This window comes from Epinephelus moara, chromosome 9, assembly GCF_006386435.1.
Source record: "Epinephelus moara isolate mb chromosome 9, YSFRI_EMoa_1.0, whole genome shotgun sequence".
Taxonomy (NCBI): Eukaryota; Metazoa; Chordata; class Actinopteri; order Perciformes; family Serranidae; genus Epinephelus; species Epinephelus moara.
The window spans coordinates 11,112,009-11,132,827 of NC_065514.1; the positions used below are offsets into that span (position 1 = coordinate 11,112,009).

A 20,819-nucleotide genomic window follows, 5' to 3' on the forward strand; every position below is an offset into this window, starting at 1 on the left:
CAACCCCTGATCCTGTTGGTGGTCATGGGGGGCCGGAGCCTATTTGTTGTTTCCATTGAATTATTACTTGTTTCAATCACTGAAATGATGCAGAATAAACCCCAAAAATGGACCAAATAATTTTTACTTTAAAACAATTACAATCTGACACATTCTGGAAAACTAGAATGTATTAAATATGTTAATTATACATTATAAGATGTATGACACATGGGAATGGAACTTACCTTCTCCCCTACCATGCCCTGTTTACCCTCAGGTCCTGGTCTCCCCAGAACTCCCTGCAAAGCAGTGACAGATTTCATTTTTCCTTTTTCTTTTAAATTGTGCTGTTAAAATATCTTTTAATCAAACAAAACAAACACACACTATGGTTTTTATTATTGTCAATAAGAAATCACAGCCAAACAAATGGTATAATTATAGACCAGCTGCTGCTGAAGGCAAAATATGGTTTCATCATCCATAGTGTTTCTGTGTTATACCTATCCACACACTTACAGGAGCCCCTGCGGGACCTGGGGGACCCTGGGGTCCTATCTCTCCAGGAGGCCCCTGAAAAAGAGAAAAGAGGCACAAATAACAGTGTTGTTAAGGGGAAAAAAGCAATCATCAGCAATAATAATCAGACAAAGCATTGACGCGACTCAGTGGTTTTTACCTCTAACCCAGGCAGAGCTGGAGGACCTTGGATTCCTGGCAGACCTTCCTCACCCTGCACAGGTGATTTGTATTATTGATGTTGTTTTATGGACATTTGCACACAGTAAATAAATCTATTTATTTGCATTAGAATGTTTTCATCAAGAAGATATAGCACCATTCAGACATGTGCTTAGCTTTTATAGATGCCATAAAGTAGATAAATAAAACCTCACTAACCTGTTCCCCTGGTCCTCCTGGAGCTCCTGGCTCTCCCTTCTCTCCCTGTGGCCCTCCGTCCCCATTAGCTCCCAGGTCTCCCTGGGGTCCAACTGGTCCAACAGGACCCTGTCGTGCAAACATCACAGAAAAGGAACACAATTACCTTGATAGGTTAATATTATTTTTCATTGGGGCTAAATCAGATTTAACTTAGAAGTAAATTAAATCAGCATCAGCTCTGGGGTAACATGTTTGTTGGCACCACTTCAACCGCCTACAGTCTATCCCAAGAAAACATCTACAAATGACTTGCACTTTCTAAGTTGTTAGGTATCTGTATGTATGTTAATACAGCAAATACAGGCAACAACTGAGTTTTTCTTCTTCTTTTCCTGGTAATTCCTTTTATTGTGATTAACAGGGTAAAAAATAAAAAGATTCTGCAGCCATGGCTCCATGAGGCTGTATTCAGGCACAACATTGCTTTAAGCTCAAGGCTAGCGCAAGCATGCTAATGTGCTAACAATGGCGATGTTAACATGCTGGCATTAAGCAAGAATAATGATTACAATATGAACCATTTTAGTTTAGCAAATTAGCATGTGAAAGCTTTTAATTAGAAAGACTCAAGAGTACACAGGAGGAGGTCGCGTATGTGACGTCATAGCTTTCGCTTGCTTCCTGCAGCTTGGCCTCCCCGCTGAAATTCCACTGTTTTATGATTAATCGATTTATGATTGAAGATGTCTGTGTGTTTTGTGCCAGGTTGCAGTCACTCCAAGCTGCTGGAAGCGAGCGAAAGCTATGACGTCACATACGCGACCGCCTCCTGTGTAGTTTTTCTAAGTACGTTTTTTTCAAAAGCTTATATCTCAACAGTTTTACCACAAAGTATGACTTTCTTGACCTTAAAATTTATGTTTTAAATTCATTAACGACATATTTGGATTTCATGTCACAACTAAAACGGGACCAAAAGATAATATTTCTCTCCTCATTCACTGCCATTCATATTTTTTCCGGTCTAAGGTCCCATGAGCTTCACCGGAAGGGGCGTGACTTCGGCACTCTATACAAATGGTGTTGTCTAAATCTATATCCCGCTTGAAAATATATCAATATATCATACATAGTTGTTATATTGCCCAGCCCTAACATGAACCAAAGTACTGACAAAAGCTTGAACCAAATGCATTGAATTCCATCCAATAGTTTCTCAGACACTTTACTCAAAACCACAGTGTCAACCTCCTCCATGGTGACGTAAGAGGAATAGTCAGGGGATCAACAAAGTCAGAATTCGTGCGCTGGGAGCCGTCCAACCAGTGATGCTGACCATTAAAACCTAAATACTGTAATTAGCTACACTCCCTGAATCACTTAAAAGTATAATCCTCTCATGAACACTTAAATTACTCATGCTTCTGTCACAGAACAAAGGGAAAACTAAAATACTGCCATCACAGGACAATGTGCACAAGAGAACAAAACATACAGAATGAGGCGTATTAGCTTGAGACAAATATAGACTGTGAGGATAACGTCAGTGCAACAGATGGTGTATCTGTGTGTAATTTGATTGGCAAACAAACCAAATAAATTGAAATAAAAACTGTCTAGGATACTTACAGGCGGCCCCAGCCCCCCTGCGTCTCCTCTGACACCACGAGCACCAGTTATTCCCTGTGTGTGAGACAAATGGAGGGAACGAGTGGTTTTCCTCTTATCGCTGTGCTGTACACCATGTTGTGCAAAATGTTAAATGGAATCGGAGATTACCTGAGGGCCTCGTGACCCTGGAGGTCCAGTAATTCCTACAGGCCCAGACTCCCCCTGGAGAGATGGAGACATTTACTCTGGTTTAACTGATCTGATTTAAGCACAGCTCTGCAGGTGATGTACTGTATAGAAAAAACGAAGATGTACAACAAAGAGTACATTCTGTGCCAGATGAGTCAGGGGTCCCGCCAATGAGGTGATAACTTAAAGCTACTACACTGATAGCGGTGTTGTGCAAGCTGCAGGAACATATTATTTTAGTGTTGCTGTGGAACAGTTTAGGACAAGAGAACTTTCAGATTTTATCTATGATCTATTATCCCACTGAGGTTTATCCTTTGCAACCTTAACAGTAATTCAAATGCTGCACACGTAGACAACAGCTCACCACTACAAGCCTAGCTTTGTCCTTGATCTCTAGGAGGGAAAATAATGTCCATATTTCCAGGACAGCAAAACCTAAATTGTCAAAACTGTCTGTGTCTCTGTCATCTGAAAACTCTGAAACCTCACATAAATAAATAAATGAGGTCAAATGCAACCAGGAACAATCTGACCTTAAACCTGCTTCAGCTATGGATCCAGAGCGCTGAAGACATGTCTGGAAATTGTGACATGACTTATTCATGTTACCAAAAATATCATCAACTAAAAGTCATTTGAAAATGTCAGCTACAAATATTCTTGTCAAAACACAGTGTTATTCTGTTTGACGTGCTTAAATGACACTATTTTGACAACAGTGTAATATTACCTTCTGGCCCTGAGGTCCGTCTGGCCCTGAGAGTCCCCGAGGGCCTGTGACTCCCTGAAATGAGGACAAACACACAACAAAAAAAACAAAAAACTATAAACACTAGCATCAGCTTTAATGTGTGGTGACAGGAAAACAGGTGGAACTAATGTGTCATATGGATCGATAAATTTCTATCCCAGCTGTGAACAGTTCAATAAAGGTTAATTTAAAGGTCACTTCAAGCAGCATGCCATCAAGAGCATCAATACATGCTGGTAACAGACTCACCTTCAACCCCGCCAGACCTGCAGGTCCCAATTCACCCATCAGCCCCGGCTCACCCTGTTCAGGAGGATGACAATGACGTCAGGAACAGTTTCTACACATCAGTCTGACTCATCTGCCATGAGGTTTTCAAGGAACACTCTCTGATATGTTTTAATCCCAGTACCCTAATCCAAACATTTAGGATGTTGGAAGTATATTGTATCATTGAAATGTAAAGCCAGACACACATACTGAGCAGTAAAATTGCACTCACCATCAGTCCAATGTGGCCCTTCTCACCCTTTGGACCTCTTTCGCCATTTTCTCCAAGGTCTCCCCAGGGGCCTTCTCGACCAGACAATCCTAGAGGTCCCACCTCACCCTGCAGACAGCAACCACAGTCTCATCAGAAACTGCAAACTCAGAGTCAACAACACAAACATCCTCGTCATCAGAGATGTGAACAAAACTTTAACTTTTCCATTCAAGGAAAGCAGTGAACGTACCTTCTCTCCTTGGGGTCCAGGATCTCCAGCCTCACCAGGATGCCCGACATCACCCTGCAGAGGAGGAGACATGAGTCTTGAGCTGAGTAACTGTCTTACTGTGCACCTCATTTAAATGAATAGTTCACCATATTGGGAAAATGTGCTTATTCGCTTAGAAGACTGATACCATAAGATGAGACAGTGGAAACGTAAGATATTTGCTTTGCCTTTTGTTTTAATTTCAAGGTTGATCACTGAAATGTATATGGGTGAGAAACTACAACCATATTTTCTACATTTTTTTTTAACAGATAGCTTTTTACAGTTAACGAAGTAAAAAAGTACCAAAGCAATTACACAGTAATAACATCTGCTAGCCTGACACTACACGACCAAATCCCAAATGCGTGTTGGTCTGGAACCTCTCAGTTGATTTCCATGGGTTTCTCTCTAGTGCTCCTAAAAGTCAACCAAACGTTAGTAGACCAGAGAGGTCATTAGTCTGCAAGATAAATAAATAAAACAAATGTGAAACTCTATTAGGAGCTGCGCCTTGTCAAAATAAATCAAAACCTATATGACTGGACCATGTGGGAATTTAATTTGAAAGGACAGATACAGGAAGAGGCCACGCTCAGCAGTCAGACAGGAGTCACGTAACAAACCAATCACAGCCGACAGATATCTTTCTCTTCTTCTGTAAATATTCAGTCTGATAAATACAGAAAAGTTGATCATGTTAGTGCAGGGCTACCCAGAGCTTTACATCTGTCCCACAGACGATAGGTCTACACACAAACAGCACCTCTAATTTCCAGGGCTGGTACCTGCGGTTATTCCATAGGCTAGTTAATAACATGTCGGGCAGGAAATCCAAAGTGTGGGATCATTTTGAGAAGGTGAAGGACGAACCCAAGGTGATATGTAAACTCATCTTCATTGGTCGACTACAAACATGACGTATCATCTGAAACATGGAAGTAGCTACATGCCCATTAGCCCACAGCGTCATTAACAGGCGGCTCGCTCAGTGTGTGACGTGCACTTGTAGATAAAATATAGGCCTATATTAATGAAGGTTCATTAGTACGGTTTGTATTTCTCTGTAATGTAGCACAGTGTTAACAATGTTACTGATACTATTCTTTCTCACACCTTCAACTCAAACCATTGTGTTGCCCCGCCCAAAATATATCATTTAATATTTAGATTAATATCGTAAACATGCAGGCGACTAGTCGACTAATGGCCCTAAATGACGACTATTGTTTGACTAGAGAAATTCTTAGTTGGGGGCAGCCCTAGTTTTTTCAGCAGCCATAAACCAAAATGTCTGTGCAAGCAACTGAGTAGACCTACAAACACTTATAGCAACAAAAGGTCACGTAGCACTGAGTGATGGACAAGTGTAAAAGGACTACAGCGTGCAGAGATAAGCTGTGATGGTGTAGCATCAATACGTTGGTGAACAAATGTTGCTGCTTTGCCATCAGAATTTGAAAACAGCATTTCAACAGAAGGTTCCACATCAGCTGCAGCCAACTTAGCTGTTTTCCAAATTGCCTCAATAAACCAGGTTTATGCACGCTGTATTGTCCCCTGGCGTGAGCGTGCTGAGCCAAAAATAACGTCATCATGTATTTTGCATTAGGCGTGAAGGCTCCACAAGGTGTCAGTCATTGTCTGAAACACACCCTATGTTACATAAACGGTTTTGATTGGCACAAAGCAGGCCAGGTCAGGGGGAATCTGTCTGAACACGAGGGGGACCAGACACATCTGTCAGAGCAAATAAAACATGAGCTTGCAGGTTTGTCTGGTTCCCAGGCTAACACTACTGTTTTGTCTTCACTTCTCTCGAGGTGTAAGGCCCATTTCCAAGTTGTGGAAATATGCATTTCATCAAGCTGAGTGAAGACACCCCTGCTCAAGGTATGACGGCAATCCCAGGCCGTGCCAGCTATCTGCTCATGTCATTGTTATATAATCAACATTTCAAAACCCTCACAGGAATCTGAGTTAAGCACTGCCATCATCGCATTATCAGGAAAATTTCATTTCACGGTTTATGTAACAGTGATGGTGGTTTAACGTGTTTCAAACCCTTTTTATACCTATTTCACAGAGCACCTGAAATAGATATTTCAGGCAGAAATGATCTGTAATGCGAACAAAAAAACAAAAATATACAACGAGCACATCTGTTCACCACAACACACTTTGGACAGATTGTGCAATGCTATAATGTAAACAGGGTGGAGGTAATGTTGATGTGATAAGGTCCTTAAATTCTTCACTGAATTGGAAAATCATCTCCTGTGGAGCTGCTCCATCATTTATGAGACAGCAGTCGAACACGTGTGAGAACGTCTGTGATCATTTGCGGTGAAGATCAACTCTGCAGATAAATGTACCCACCTCTTTACCGTCTGGTCCAGGTGATCCCTGTGAGCCTTTTGGGCCCTCAAGTCCCCTGTCTCCTTGGGTCCCTGGAGGACCAAGTTTCCCACAGGCCCCCTGGTCCCCCTGTCAAACATGGCAACATAAGAAGACTAGATATCAGACACAAATACTGACTGCAGGCTTTTCAATTGCAGTAATTAATTGGTTGTTAAAGGGTTTAATTCCCTCAAACACGGGGCTGCAGTTCCACAACATTAAACAAAGTCAACTTGTCCTCAAGTTGTACAAAACAAACATACTTTGTGTGTTTTCCTCAAGTTCTTTCTTGTAGGAATAATTAGCGACATAAAGACTCAGGAATGATGCAGCTGTGATCACTGACCTGGTCTCCTTTACGTCCAGGTGGGCCCTCATTTCCTGTTTGGCCAGGGAGACCCTGGTGAGTCAGAAGTCAAAACAATCAACAACTGACAATAAAATGTCCTCTGCCGTCCTCATGTAGTACTAATTAATGTATATAACCACACTAGTGATACTTGATCTAACAAGCATCATGTTAAAAAGTTGATTCCCTTTTAAACCCTGTAAAGGCCCTGTGATAGAGCCATACCGGCCTGTCCCTAAATTGTGACAGACTGTTGAGGTGGGACACTGACAGGACAGATTTTCTAGAATCCCTGCTCCCATTCACATGTGAGCCCGTACAGGTAATGCTCCTGAACATAGACTGCATTTGTTAAAGTAGCTATATACATGATGCCCTGCCCAAGTATCCTAAAATAACCGCGTGCCTTCACCTCAGATAAAAGTGTAAAGGCACTGATAAACATAACTGGCCGTAGCAAATAAATGGTGCATAAAAAATAATCTAAACTGGCATATTTCTTCACTTTAAATAGGCTCTATGGAGAAACAGTACACAGTGTCCAGTAGTTATCTGTATACCCGCAGGCGCCTTTAAGTAGAATTTAGACAGTTTTTCATGCTGTTTGTTGGCTTTCTGCCCGTGAATCCTGTGTTCTCTTATTTTGGAATCTCACTGTCCTCTTGTGCGCACAGAGCAGCAAATAATCCACTGTGCATTTGTTCAGGTAAGGAGATTAAAAACAAACGTTCTGTGCAGAAAAAGTACTGACAGGTGCTGACCCTGAGGACAGACAGGACAGACGTGTACACTATTAGAGTTCTAGACTTTACTTTAGAAAATGTAGCTGGTTACATCTGCCAGTTGTTTATTTTAAACATTAATGCCAAAAATGTAACCTCATCAAGGCACCAATGATGCTTGTAAAAAATGAGATTAGATGTTAGATCACAGGTGTATGACTACACTTAATTTGTAATCAATGTGTTTTTAGTTTTTGATGCTTTTACATTTTTAATTGCTATGTCATAATCTAATAGTTTTGAGCTGTTTGCAATAAAAAGTGTTGCATTTGGTAGCATTTTCTCTGTTGTTCTATAAGGCAACTGTAACTTCCATTTCATTGTATAAATATTTTACTGCTTGTCTATATGTTCACAATGAAGACAGTGCTAGAACCAGAATTACCGCCCCATGGTCGTATGCCTCCACACACCACTTCAGTTTCTCTTACAGATTACATCCATGTCTGTGAAAATATAGATGCTTCACACACATTTCCCCCGACCGCACAAGACAACGATACAATCGGCAACTTTTAAGGTGGGCACCAAAGATGATAGTCAGCAATTAAGTATCTAAACAAATGTTGCCCCTTCTGATCCTGAGATATGACACTGAGTGATGGCCAGAAAAGTGTTTTATGCAGAACACTGAATGAGAACGTGATGTCACAGTGAAGCTGACCTTTGACTTTTTGGATCTAAAATATCACGACTTCATTAATTTATGCTATTAGACATTTGTTCAAAGTTTTGTCATAATTAGCATATTAATTCTTTATGGGAAAAAACACATTTTGGGAGGTCACACTGACCTTGACCTTTGACCTTGGACCATCTAATTCTAATCTTTTGTTCTTTAGTCCAAGTGAACATTTGTGACAAATTTAGAGGAGTTCCCTTGAGCTGTTCTTGAAATATTGCATTCACACAAATGAGATGGATGCAAGGTCATGGCAACCTTGACCTTTGACCACCAAAATCTAATCAGTTCATTGTTAAGTCCATGTCAACCTTTGTGCCAAATTTTTAAAAGATTGCATCACGGCGCTCTTGAGATTTTGCGTTCACAAGAATGAGACAGACAAGGTCCCAATGACCTTGACCTTTGACCTATGACTACCAAAAACAAATCAGTACATTATTGACTCCAAGTGGACATTTGTGCCAAATTTAAAGAAATTCTCTTGAGGCATTCTTGAGATATACGTATGTACGTACAGGTACAGGGTGATATACAGACAGACAACCTGAACTGAAAACAGCCTCCAGCCACAGCTATCACCAGTGTGGGGGCATAAAAAGTAGTCCAAGTGAAGAAGAAGATATTTTGTTGTTGGGTATGTGAAAACACTGCTGTCTTTGCTTCACCATAAAACAGAACCAACCTGTTGTCCATCTTGTCCTGTGGGGCCAACGTCACCAGGCAGGCCAGGTAAACCCTGGAGGGTACAGTACAAGTCTCAGTATAAATAACTGAACATAAAAAGAAGGTTACACAGACCTAACTCGTGCAATAAAACACCCATTAAACATGCTTCTTATATTCACTTTAAGTTTACCTTGGGTCCTTTTTCTCCTGCTGCTCCTAATAACCCATCAGCACCCTGTGGGCCCTGAAGACACCCAACAAACATGTGGTCAAAAATGATACACTTTTTATCTTATGACGGGTCAACTGGGGTCAGAAACTTCTGTGTAAATAAAATTTACTGATACGTTTTCATCTTTCCAGACTGTAAGGAGTCTGGGATATATAGGTAAGAGCAGCAGTTGATGGTAGGTACCCACTCACTGGGATTCCTGCTGGCCCCTGTGGCCCCTCAGGTCCTGGGGGCCCTTGGCTTCCCCTGGGTCCAGGTTTTCCAGCTGTGCCATCACTACCTGGGAGACCTGGAGGGCCCTAGGATGGAGATTGATCTTACTTTTTTATAAATGTCAAAATAATATGTAATCAGATGTGTCCTCTGTGTGTCATTTCTATGCACAGTTTATCAATAATTAGCAGTCAGTTGTGATTCACTGAGTCAATTCATCATCAATGTCAGTTTGAAAAGATAATTGACAGATGCATTATGGGATGCCAGCCACACGCACAAACCGGTAAATCAGTTTTCACGAATCAGTGGTCCGCATCAACAAGTGTCAGAGAATGACAGGTGACATTTTCCAGAGTTTGGCATGATTGGTTTATGGACTATGAGTCATACATCAACTAATCAATAAAATTTAATTTAACTTGCAGTGGGATTTGACTGTTTCACGATTGAGTGAATCTCCCTCAAATAAACCAAAATATGTGTACATATCAAATCTTACTTATCGTATATGACATAAATATATAAATCTAGACCACTGAATGTCACACTCAAAATAATAAATACCTAAATAAATATATAACGTCAAACTAACTGTCTGATTTTTTTTTTTTTTATAGCTAATTTCAAAACTCCAGTCACTCAGTCAATCATGGACTATTGTGTTTATAGTGCTGGCCTCGCTGTTGCAGTCCAGCCATAAAATTTAAATCTAAATTTAAATACATGTTCAAATGAATAACAATACACTTAGAGACGCTCACACACCATAAGGGACCTGCATCTCTGGAGCTGTACCCACTGATGAAGCTCCTTATTGCTCCATTTAACACCACCCTCCCCTCTTTAGCTGCGGTCACTTATGTGCGTCCCAGTGTGACTGGTGGAGGCAGCGCAGCCATTAGCCACTATGGGAGGCAAGTTCAGCCAGTAATGATAGTTTGTAAAACGTTCTATTGGCACCGATTAATCTGAGACAAGCCAACACTGAGTGTGTCCAATTAAAATGCCACTTAAAAGCAGCCATAATAGCCCTGTGATACACAGTGACGAGCCATTGTGAAAATAGAGTCCTATGAGCTGCTTGACTTCACTATGAGCTGTAACTTACTGGTGGACCCTGTATCCCTTTGGATCCTTCATCTCCAGGCCGACCCTGTGGGAAACAACAAGCGTTACACTTAAGTTGCTGGTTAATTAGTGGATTCATCACTTCTTTAGACTGGATCTCAGCCTTTTACATATACAGACAGTATTTTAAAGGATGAATCTGATGTTAACTTTTAACCGTGTCTGTTTCAACCATATTTACATGGGACTGTAAATGATGCCATTTCTGGCATGCCAATCAACACCATATGGGGAAGGAAGAACATTTAGTCCTCTGTAATTTAGGGCATAAACTCTCCTATTAGACGTCTCTCTTACCGGAGGTCCCCGGGGTCCCCTTTCTCCAGCAGGACCTGGTAGACCCTGAGAAAGAAAACAGACAGGGCAAATCAGAACATGCTAGTTGCTAAGACTTCTGTCCGAGCACTCATTCATGTTCCGCTTATCCTGTTAGGGGTCGCAGGTGGGCTGGAGCCTATCCCAGCTGACATTGGGTGGGGTGCACCCTGGACAGGTCACCAGACTATCACAGGGCTGACACATAGAGACAGACAACCATTCACACTCACACCCACGGACAATTCAGAGTCACCAATGAACCTGCATGTCTTTGGACTGTGGGAGGAAGCTGGAGTACCCAGAGAAAACCCACGTTGACACAGGGAGTACATGCAAACTCCGCACAGAAGGGCTCCCACACCCCAGGTTTGAACCCCCCATCTCGTCTGAACCTGGGACCCTCTTGCTATGAGGCGACAATGCTAACCACTGCACCACCATGCCACCCTGTCTGAGTACTGTGTCAAGAAATAAGACAGAGAAGTGTAGCCTTCTGTAAGCCCAAAAATGTATATAATATATACCCACGTCTCTCTAAACATTTTCACAAAATTATAAAATACACATTTCTGTTGTTGGTCTACAAATAAAGTGATGCTGAATATACAACAAAAGGAAATTTAGAGTGAAACACACACCAAACTATATTTGCGATGTTATTTAACTGCTTCTGTGAACAGGTTTATTTTCCTTGTGGTATTCTGCATCTTTATAAAATATGGCTTTAAACTGTTCTATTTTATGCTGGTCAGACACATTTTTCACTTCATTTCTCTCTTAATTTCTATTTAACCTGTATACTTTGTAAAATATACAGACTATGATCAAATGAACCCTGTGGAGTTTTCTTGTAATCAAATACAGTAATTTGAGGCAGTTTTGCTGCCTGGTTTTTAACTAAAACTAAAATGTCTAACCACATAACTCATATTTTATCCTCTCTTCACTGGCTCCCAGTAAAACAAAGAATTCCTTCTAAAATACTTCTTACTATGTCAAATAAAGGTCGACTCATTGTATCTAAAATCAGCTCTCAATCAGCTCATGGTGCTTTTAGTCATTATGGTCCTACTCTCTGGAATTCTCCTCCACATGAACTTCGATCTGCGACAACAATGTTCTCTGTTAAAAGCAAACTTAAAACGTATCTTAAGCACATAGAGTTTACATTTGTCATATGAAACGTGCTATATAAATAAAGTTGACTTGATTGCTGCAGTTTGATAACATATGGCAAAAAAGGAGAGTGAAAGTGGGCATCTTTGTTTGGTACTCATGTGTATGTCATCCATCTGGTGATGCATTAAATGTCCCTTACTATATAAAATATCCTTTCTTCATTAGAATAATATTATGGTTGCTTGCTTAGTGAGAGGTGTATGGTTGATGGGATTACTTAATATCATTTCTTTGAAAAAGCCAGAACTGTTATATATCTAGCCCAGCGGCTTTATGGCTGCGCCTGCTATTATCTTCCTCCTACACCTTTTCTTTTAACAAACTGGACGGTGAGTGTATTGTCACACCTTTAACAGAAAATCACAGGTTTTAAAGTTTCACTTTTTCACAACACTGCTCTCTCCACAGCCTCTGTCTACTTTCCACAGCTCTTATCACTTTTTCTTTTATTCCCTGTGAGAATAAAGTATGGATGTGATATGTTGGGAAAAAAATGCAGAGCCTCGCTCAGATTGTCCATTTGTCCCTTTTGTTGAGAGGATTATTTTTAGAATATAACACAATGCTTTTATTGTTGTTGCACCTTGTGACAAAATTTGTTGTGCAGCTCCTTAGAAAGTGGCACACATACTCACAACCACACACACACACACACACACACACACACACATACACACCTGCCATACAGATAAATAATAATAACAAAGTATTAAAAAGAAGTGGCCTAAGACTACCATGATTACTGACTTCCAATGCATTCACTGATGTGGACACAAAGGCATTCAGTTTATCACTGTATTTAGCGCTCAAGCCAGCAGCCGATGAACCCACCTTCTCAGCTCTGTTTAACTTTACTCTATGACAGGTTGATGGATTTCACCACAGCAGTGTGCGACCATGTGAGTGAGCAAAAAGTGTGTCCAATGACACTGCAGGAAGGACTGTGGACAAGAAGTGAACTTCAGAAAACAGTCCAACTTCCATTACTGAGAGTAACTCTTTCCATGCAAGAGGGACTTTCTTATTCCCAGGTCTAACCAACCAGAAGAGGAGGACGGATGTATAGGGTACAGAAAGTTTGACAAGTTCTTGGAGGAAAGTTTGACCTCTCAGATTCATGTACAACTTCACCAAAGCAGAGGAGAAACCGTCAGTCAGAGGTGTCATTGCATACAGTACAAATTTGTGTGTGTGTACCTGCATTTCTACGCTCAGGTGTGTGTTTAAGGACATTTAACAAATTAATTCTCAGCTGGAATTTAATTATGCATGACTCCTGTGTTAGAGACCTGCTGCTTTTCCTGATTTCAAAGCTTTCTACCTCCACAGCTCTCCCCACTGCACCACCCAATTAAACCACATTCTGTAGCTACGTAAACCAGTAAGCATTACAGGTGTAATGATCCATCAATCTAGATCAATGTATCGACTCTTTGATGGACGACAAAATATCATCGATACAAAGTGAAAACATTGATCCATATCATCATCTTTAAGACATGCCTTGTAGGAGCTAAGCAGATTACTTGCAACCACAGAGATGTTTAACTCGGCCTCACCTGGCTGACGTGCTTGCCTTGGTTGATGCCACAGCTTTTATTGGTTAAGTTGTGTTCAGAAACTGAACTGCAGGCTCCAATTACAGAACAATCATCATATTTATTCATACTAGCAAACATAGGTTGAGTAAATGTCCATTTCTTTATCTTTGATCCAAAAGGAACACACAACTTTCAGCTTGTTGCACAATCTGCACCACAGTGGTCAAAAACAATTGTCAAGAACACCTGACAGCAACATTGTCGCTCCTACCTTAATCATCTGTCCGCTAAACTGGACATCATGCGGCACTGGCTATGTTTTAACTGCAATTAATACCATTACTGCAACTTTATACTTCATCTGCAGTGACTTTTTTGAGCTGTAAACAAATTAATTTATGTTATCAGAATGTAACTTGCAATTTTTGTTTTGTATTTTCTCTTTGTCATATTTTTTACACACCACTGCCAAAAGTTGCACAATGCACCTGAGCTGTAATGTAATGTGTAATGTGTGGAAAGCTGCTCTGACACTGAGGATGCCACGTGACACTGGATTGCAGAAGACAGGCTGGAGAACAGTCCGTGGAGCAATTTATTTGTCCTCGATCACTCTGTCATTAGATTTGCCACCAGTGGCCCCAACAAAATCAATCACTGCGACCTGTTCGCCTCCATAAATAGCCAGTCCCTGCACACCAGCTGCACACTTCACCGGTTTACTTTTATTTACCAAACCCTCCATGGTGTGACCCCATCATAGCTGCTGTCTTAATCAAATCCTTTCAACAATACTCAGTCCTACTTTCATATTACCCCGAGCAGTTCCCAGGGGTCAGGAGGAAGGAAATAAAGAACAAAAATAAACTACAGACACTTACTGCAGGTCCTGGCTTCCCAACAGGTCCAGGTAAACCTCGCAAACCGGGCTCACCCTGGTGAGAAGGAAAAGGAAGAGATTGTTTTGTGCCTTACAGTTAATGTTATGGTGGTTTTTGCTTACAAAGAGATTCAGACGTGTTCACTTATATTGATAAAATCTCAGTAAAAAAGCCTAAATATAAATTTCCTCCTTCAGAATAATTTTTGCTCTTAGAAATAGTTTTTTACTCTCTTAGCTCCACAATCAGTCTAGATTGTTTTGGTGTGAGTTGCAGAGTGTTGATATCGGCCCTAGAGATGAAAGTGCTCTCTCCAGTATAATGGAACTAGATGGCACTCAGCTTGTGATGCTCAAAGTGCCAAAATAACACCTATGAAAAACAGCAATGTCTCTTTTCAGAAACCATGACCTGCTTACTCAAGATAATCCACAGACCTTGTTGTGAGCAGTTTGATGTATTTCTACTGAACTACACCCTCACCCTCCCCAGAGCCCGGCACACAATGCAGCAGACCCTGATTCCTGTCTCTGCGTGTGGTGGGCCCACAGGGTGACCATGCATCTTATTCTGGCTGAGCCTGACCGGGCCTCAGTATCCCCATACCGAGTGAGGTGCTCAAAGTTCAAATATGCCGTGTCATCAAGGTCTTCTTCTCGCTCTTAGTCTGGCCCCTCCCCTGGGACCACTTTGCCATGGGAGACCCTACCAGGGCTATTAGCCCCAGACAACACAGCTCCCAGGTTCACAAGGACACGCAAACCCCTCCACAACGTTAAGGTGGTGATTCTTGGAGGGAGCTCGGAGTAAAGCCACTGCCCCTGCGTCAAAAGGGGTCAGCTGAGGTGGTTTGGGCATCTGATCAGGATGCCTCCTGGGCACCTCCGTTCGCGGTGTTCTGGGCACATCCCATTGGTAGGAGGCCCAGGGGCAGACCCAGAACACACTGGAGGGATTACATATCACGTCTGGCTTGAAAACGCCTTTGGTTCCTCCAGGAGGAGCTGGAAAGTGCTGGAAAGGGACGTCTGGGTTGCATTGTTGGGCCTGCTGCCCCAGCGACCAGCCCAGGAGAAGTGGATGAAAATGGATGGATGATCTACACCTGCCAACTGCATCACTGTGTAGAAGGAAGCGTGCATCTCCTCATGGATGAGAAGCTTGTGTCTGTGACATTAAAGGCATCCTCCTTGGCTTGTTAGCTGCCTTAGTGGTGCTAGGTGAGCTAGCAGTAGATGCACGCTTCCTCCTGCACGGTGATATGTTTGGTGGGTGTAGTTCGGTAAAAAAAGAAAATAGTTCCCACATGAAACTGCTCACAGCAAGGTCTGTGGATTATCTTGAGTCACCAGGTCATGATTTCTGGAAAGAGACATTGCTGTTGAGTTTTTCAAACGTAATTTTTGGCACCACAAGCTGAGTGCCATCTAGTTTTATTATACTGAAGAGAAGGCAGACATCTCTACGGCTGATATCTCCAACACTCAGCAACTGACACCAAAACAATCCAGACTGATAAACAGCTCCACAGGTGAGAGGAAAAATATGTATTTTAAATACTGTGGTAAAGTATCCTTTCTGATAGGTGAGAGAAAGATGACCTTACCCTTTCTCCTATGAAACCTGGGGGTCCACGCATGCCCACGTTCCCCTGGATCCCCTGATGGGAGAACGAACAACACTATAATCAGTTACATTACAAAGGCTCATTCAGCACTTTACAGACAATTGTGGGAATCCATACAGGCTTTAGGTAGGGCTCAAGAAGGCAAATGAAAAATACCCTTTGTAGGGTCAACAGTCTTTTTTTAATGTAACTTTGAATAACTTTAATGCATTTTTATCACCTAGAGGAGCTTTGGTGTAAAATTTAGTTAACCCACACATATTCTATTATTCCTTCTTCCTTTTTTATTACTGGAATTACTTCCATTATTTCAACAGGATATAATTCACAAATAACTCAGTGAACAATGTCCTCTTCCAGCAGGAAAAACAACAAATTGTGTGTATGTGAGAACACAAAAATCCATCATAAAAATCAATTACACTCTATCTACCTCCATCTTTTGTAAAATTGTGTTCTTATTTGTGAAAATTGGTAAATCCTGAAAATGATGGGCCTTAATCTACCATCCCCTCATGGCGGATATCACTTTGTTGAGTGCTCACTTCTATCCAATGAACCCATTCTGACATGCTGATTCTGCTGACGAAAATCTTGTTTCACATTTATATTCTAATTACACAGCAATTTTCTAACCAATTAAACGTGAGATATTTTGTGGAAACATCTTACACTTCAGTTACTGTGCTGCTGCATCAGTTTGTTGGTAAAAGCGTCTGAATTACTGACATAATAATTTGTGTCAACTAATTCACACGCACGGGTAACAGATAAGTTTCAGTATGTTTATGTGATGTATATTCTGCATACATAATATATATGCTGTGAGAAGGTAATACAGGTGCAATGTCCTGCTGAAGAATCACTTACATACATGCCTACTGGGCCCTGAGGTCCCTCCACACCCGGCTTCCCTGTGAAACCCTGAGAAATAACACATGAAACACGCATGTAGATGACACATAATGACAACATACAACAGATACCTATGTGTGCGCTGATGTAATGGAGGTCATGACTGCTCTGTGCCTGTCGACTCACCTTTTCTCCAGGGGGTCCTGGTGATCCTGGAGGTCCTGGTTTCCCCAGTGGCCCCTGTCAGATAAAAGCAATCTGTTACCAAAGGTTCAAAGCAGCAGCCAATACCATCTCTATCTGTTCAGCCAATCAGAGTCACAGGACTGCATAGCTCGATCGTACATATCTTGTTTGTTATCTGACTGGAAGTTAGATTAGATAATTGATACCCCCACAATACTGCAGCTCAGCTTAGCTTCTCAGAAGTTTTCTCAACACTGAATAAAACTCTTAAAACATCTGTTTCACAAAACAGATAAACAGTCAATACATCTGCTGTCTCTTGAGAAATACTGTATGCTTCAGAGGATTTGTTCATTTCCACAGCAAACTTCCTGCCCGACTGCCTCGTCTCTGAAAAACTCAGTCTCACACAAAGCATACCGGAGAACCTGGCGGGCCATCTGCTCCCCTCTCTCCAGCAATTCCTTGAAAACCCTGGAAAAGTAGCAACTGTTATTAAAAAAGCAGAACATGCCACAAGCAGTGAAAATGTACAGAGCCGGAGAACTGCAAAGCTGACTTAAAAAGTGCAAATTGTCATTTATTTCTCGCAATTAACAAACGTGCAGTGAGCTGTTAAATTATTAGTTTGAATGAACTGATTCAGTATTTTACTGATAGTTGCTTAATCTGCCATTTAATTGTTTCTCGGCCATCTCATTTGGTTGTGTCATTATGGGTAATATATTGGTGATTAAGATTTAATTTAAGGCTCTTAAACGGGCTACATTTGTCTTTGTTAACTTGACAAATCAATAATGTGGCGACTGTTAATTTGGTAATACCAAACTTATTACTCAGCAGCAGTACGTCTGCAGTTCTTAAGGAGTAAATCCAGTTTTCTCTGGATGTTGCAGGACATTTGGTCTGCAGCCTCCTACTTGTGTTTTGCCATGTCAGTGAGTTAGTTTGCTGTCTCTGTCAAGTAACTTTTAGTTAGTTACTCACTCTAAAGCACAAACGGCACTTCAAAATAAAAGCTCTGTGCTGGAAATTCACTGTACTAAAAATAAAGTGTTATTTTTACAAACAACACATTTGCGAGTCACTTGCGGTCCATTCAGAATGCACCCGGGACCCACATTTGCGCCGCAACCCAGCAGCTGGGAACCACAGATCTATACAAATGATATTTTCAGACAAGTTGCAGACGGGTAATCGTGTACTTCCAACTCTGTGCTGTTTGTTGAAGACCCTTTTTTGTTTCATGACAATACCCCCATGCATAAAAACATGGTTTTCCTAGTTTGGTGAGCCTATCTGCAGTTCTGACTTCAACCCTGACACCTGTGGATGAACTGGGACACCTACTGTGAGCCAGGCCTTATCACCTACCATCAGTGTTGGACCTCTAATGCTCTTGTGGCTGAATGAGAACAAACTCCTGCAGCCACGTTCCAACATCTGATGGATGGCAGCAGATTAATGCCCATTGTTTTGGAATGACACGTTCAATAGGTGTAATGTTAAGGTGTCCACATTCTTTTGACCAAAGAGTGTGGTATACCACATGTACATTTATCTGTGTATGTAGCACCCACATGCTTATACACAGTAGGTGATCAGAAAAATTGTCAGGGGAGACAAGACAAAGCCTGTATAGTGGATTAAAAACCCTCCCCCTCTTCGCCTATGTGACGCATCGTATTCATGCCCCATGTATTTTAGCCATAATGCCTATCTTGTGTTATGATTCAGTGATTCATTACAATATAAAATATTTCATTTTCTGTGCCCTCAGTTAGAATTTGAGTGGGTATGCTTGCTCAGACGATTCTCTGTGCTCTTGTAGTGGCACTTCACATTGCATTAAAGCTCTGGTTTTCACTGTCTACTTTTCTGTCGTCAGAACACACCACTTGAAATTACCTTTCAGACTCTTATTTCTCCAACCGTTGCCTCTTTCTCACTCACTCCATATGTAATGCACAGATTTGATTGGCTGAGTAGCATCACTTGAGATGACTTAACACATGCAGATGGTCTGTGAGTCTCCTGGTGGGAAAATCCTCATTTAAAATTCAATAATTCTCAATAATTTATTTACCCTACGTCTGGGTGCTGACCCAGGGAACAAGAGTGGCTGCAGACTGCACCGACCCCACCCAATCACCTCTCAAGGGTTTCACGCCCTCTTGAACTCTCTCTTGAAAGTTCTTTTCAACTTTCCCTTAAGATGCATTTGGTCATTTTGCTAACAAGGCAGATGGCCCCCCCCTTGTCCCCCCCTAAAATCATCTACTGCTTACAGATATGAACTCTGATCAACCCCTGCCACTTTTAGTGAGCACACCTGATCTCTTTAACTGGCTAGTAGCAGGTTCCATCCTGTTAAAACTTTTTTTTCTGGCAGTATTTCTTGTGTTTGCCTGCTCATGAATCAGTAAAGTCCTCCATATTTAATCCTCGCCTGCCTTGTAAAACTGTAATAATGTGTTTATATTCAGCTGAACCCTGCAGCCTTGTGGCAAAGAGCCAAAAAAAGCCAAGCTGGAGGGATGATGTCATGAAGTGGACGCTGAGGTCATTCTGAGGCTAACAGTCTTACCGTCAGTCCTTTACTGCCAGCACTGCCAGCTGCTCCTGCGGGACCCTGAAACGGAGGGACAGAGAAAATAGCGACAATGCAATTTTCCCCCACAGCAGAGGTCATTCAGAGTGCAAATAGTAAATGTCATCACTTTAACGAATTAAATTAAAAAACTCTGAACATGAATCTCCACTTTATCAAGTAATTTAATCCCAAAGTTGAGAAGACTGATGCCACTCTTATATTGGCTTATTAAATATGAAGCTGCAGCCACAAGATGATTATTATATTATTATGGTTAAAGGGTAATGTCGGTATTTTTCAACCTGGATCCTATTTTTCCATGTTTTTGTGTCTAAGTGACTAATGGAAACAACAATTTTTGACATTGGTCCAATATTGAGCGAGAGCGCTGCAACCGACAGCAGCGAACATCCTGCAATTTAACTACTTGGGGCATTCACCATCAATTTACGTCCACTAAAAGTGATTGTTTTGCCACTGACCGGCTCAGATTATTATTCTATATGTGTGACAACATTATGGAAAGGATCCCTACAGAGACAGACCTTTTTTAAAGAGTAAGATCCTTTTTGTTTCACCAGAAACAGCCCTGAAGTTGCACTTGCCAAACCCACCAGACTCCATTTAAAAAACTGTACTTTTATCAATGTAAAATGCACTTTATTGAAAGTCAACAGAAACAAAATAACTCACATAAGCTAGCTTGGTTTGTCATTCCACTGTTCAAACAATCACCAACTCTGGTTTGGTTGAAATAAACCCTTCATTCACTCAGTTAGATGTGAGAATATGCTGGCTCTATACACGCTAAATTTACTGTTTATTTAAACTAGTCCATACCCATTGGTAGCTTTGTCACCTTCTACCTATGCCAATCCTCAATGCCTATGTGCAGTTTCACATAGACTGACCATGTCAGTGAGTAGAAAAACGTGGGACAGACAGAATGACACACTGACAGTTTCTGTGATTATGTACAGCATACCATACCATGACTTAGTCATACCA

At 41.4% G+C, this 20,819-nt stretch overlaps 1 protein-coding gene across 1 annotated transcript in view; it reads right to left on the reverse strand.

Annotated features, from left to right (window-relative positions):
* si:ch211-196i2.1 (collagen alpha-1(I) chain) overlaps nucleotides 1-20,819 on the reverse strand; it is a 142,002-nt gene that overhangs the window by 17,032 nt on the left and 104,151 nt on the right. Inside the window, exons 31-53 of the mRNA XM_050053135.1 lie at nucleotides 19,806-19,850; nucleotides 17,639-17,692; nucleotides 17,219-17,272; nucleotides 17,048-17,101; nucleotides 16,157-16,210; nucleotides 14,551-14,604; nucleotides 10,929-10,973; nucleotides 10,612-10,656; nucleotides 9,479-9,586; nucleotides 9,246-9,299; nucleotides 9,072-9,125; nucleotides 6,920-6,973; nucleotides 6,553-6,660; nucleotides 4,153-4,206; nucleotides 3,921-4,028; nucleotides 3,668-3,721; nucleotides 3,398-3,451; nucleotides 2,644-2,697; nucleotides 2,494-2,547; nucleotides 883-990; nucleotides 662-715; nucleotides 502-555; nucleotides 228-281 (exon numbers count right to left, since the gene is read on the reverse strand). Of these exons, the coding sequence (XP_049909092.1) occupies nucleotides 228-281; nucleotides 502-555; nucleotides 662-715; nucleotides 883-990; nucleotides 2,494-2,547; nucleotides 2,644-2,697; nucleotides 3,398-3,451; nucleotides 3,668-3,721; nucleotides 3,921-4,028; nucleotides 4,153-4,206; nucleotides 6,553-6,660; nucleotides 6,920-6,973; nucleotides 9,072-9,125; nucleotides 9,246-9,299; nucleotides 9,479-9,586; nucleotides 10,612-10,656; nucleotides 10,929-10,973; nucleotides 14,551-14,604; nucleotides 16,157-16,210; nucleotides 17,048-17,101; nucleotides 17,219-17,272; nucleotides 17,639-17,692; nucleotides 19,806-19,850 (1,431 nt within the window). The remainder of the gene's footprint in view (nucleotides 1-227; nucleotides 282-501; nucleotides 556-661; nucleotides 716-882; nucleotides 991-2,493; nucleotides 2,548-2,643; nucleotides 2,698-3,397; nucleotides 3,452-3,667; nucleotides 3,722-3,920; nucleotides 4,029-4,152; nucleotides 4,207-6,552; nucleotides 6,661-6,919; nucleotides 6,974-9,071; nucleotides 9,126-9,245; nucleotides 9,300-9,478; nucleotides 9,587-10,611; nucleotides 10,657-10,928; nucleotides 10,974-14,550; nucleotides 14,605-16,156; nucleotides 16,211-17,047; nucleotides 17,102-17,218; nucleotides 17,273-17,638; nucleotides 17,693-19,805; nucleotides 19,851-20,819) is intronic.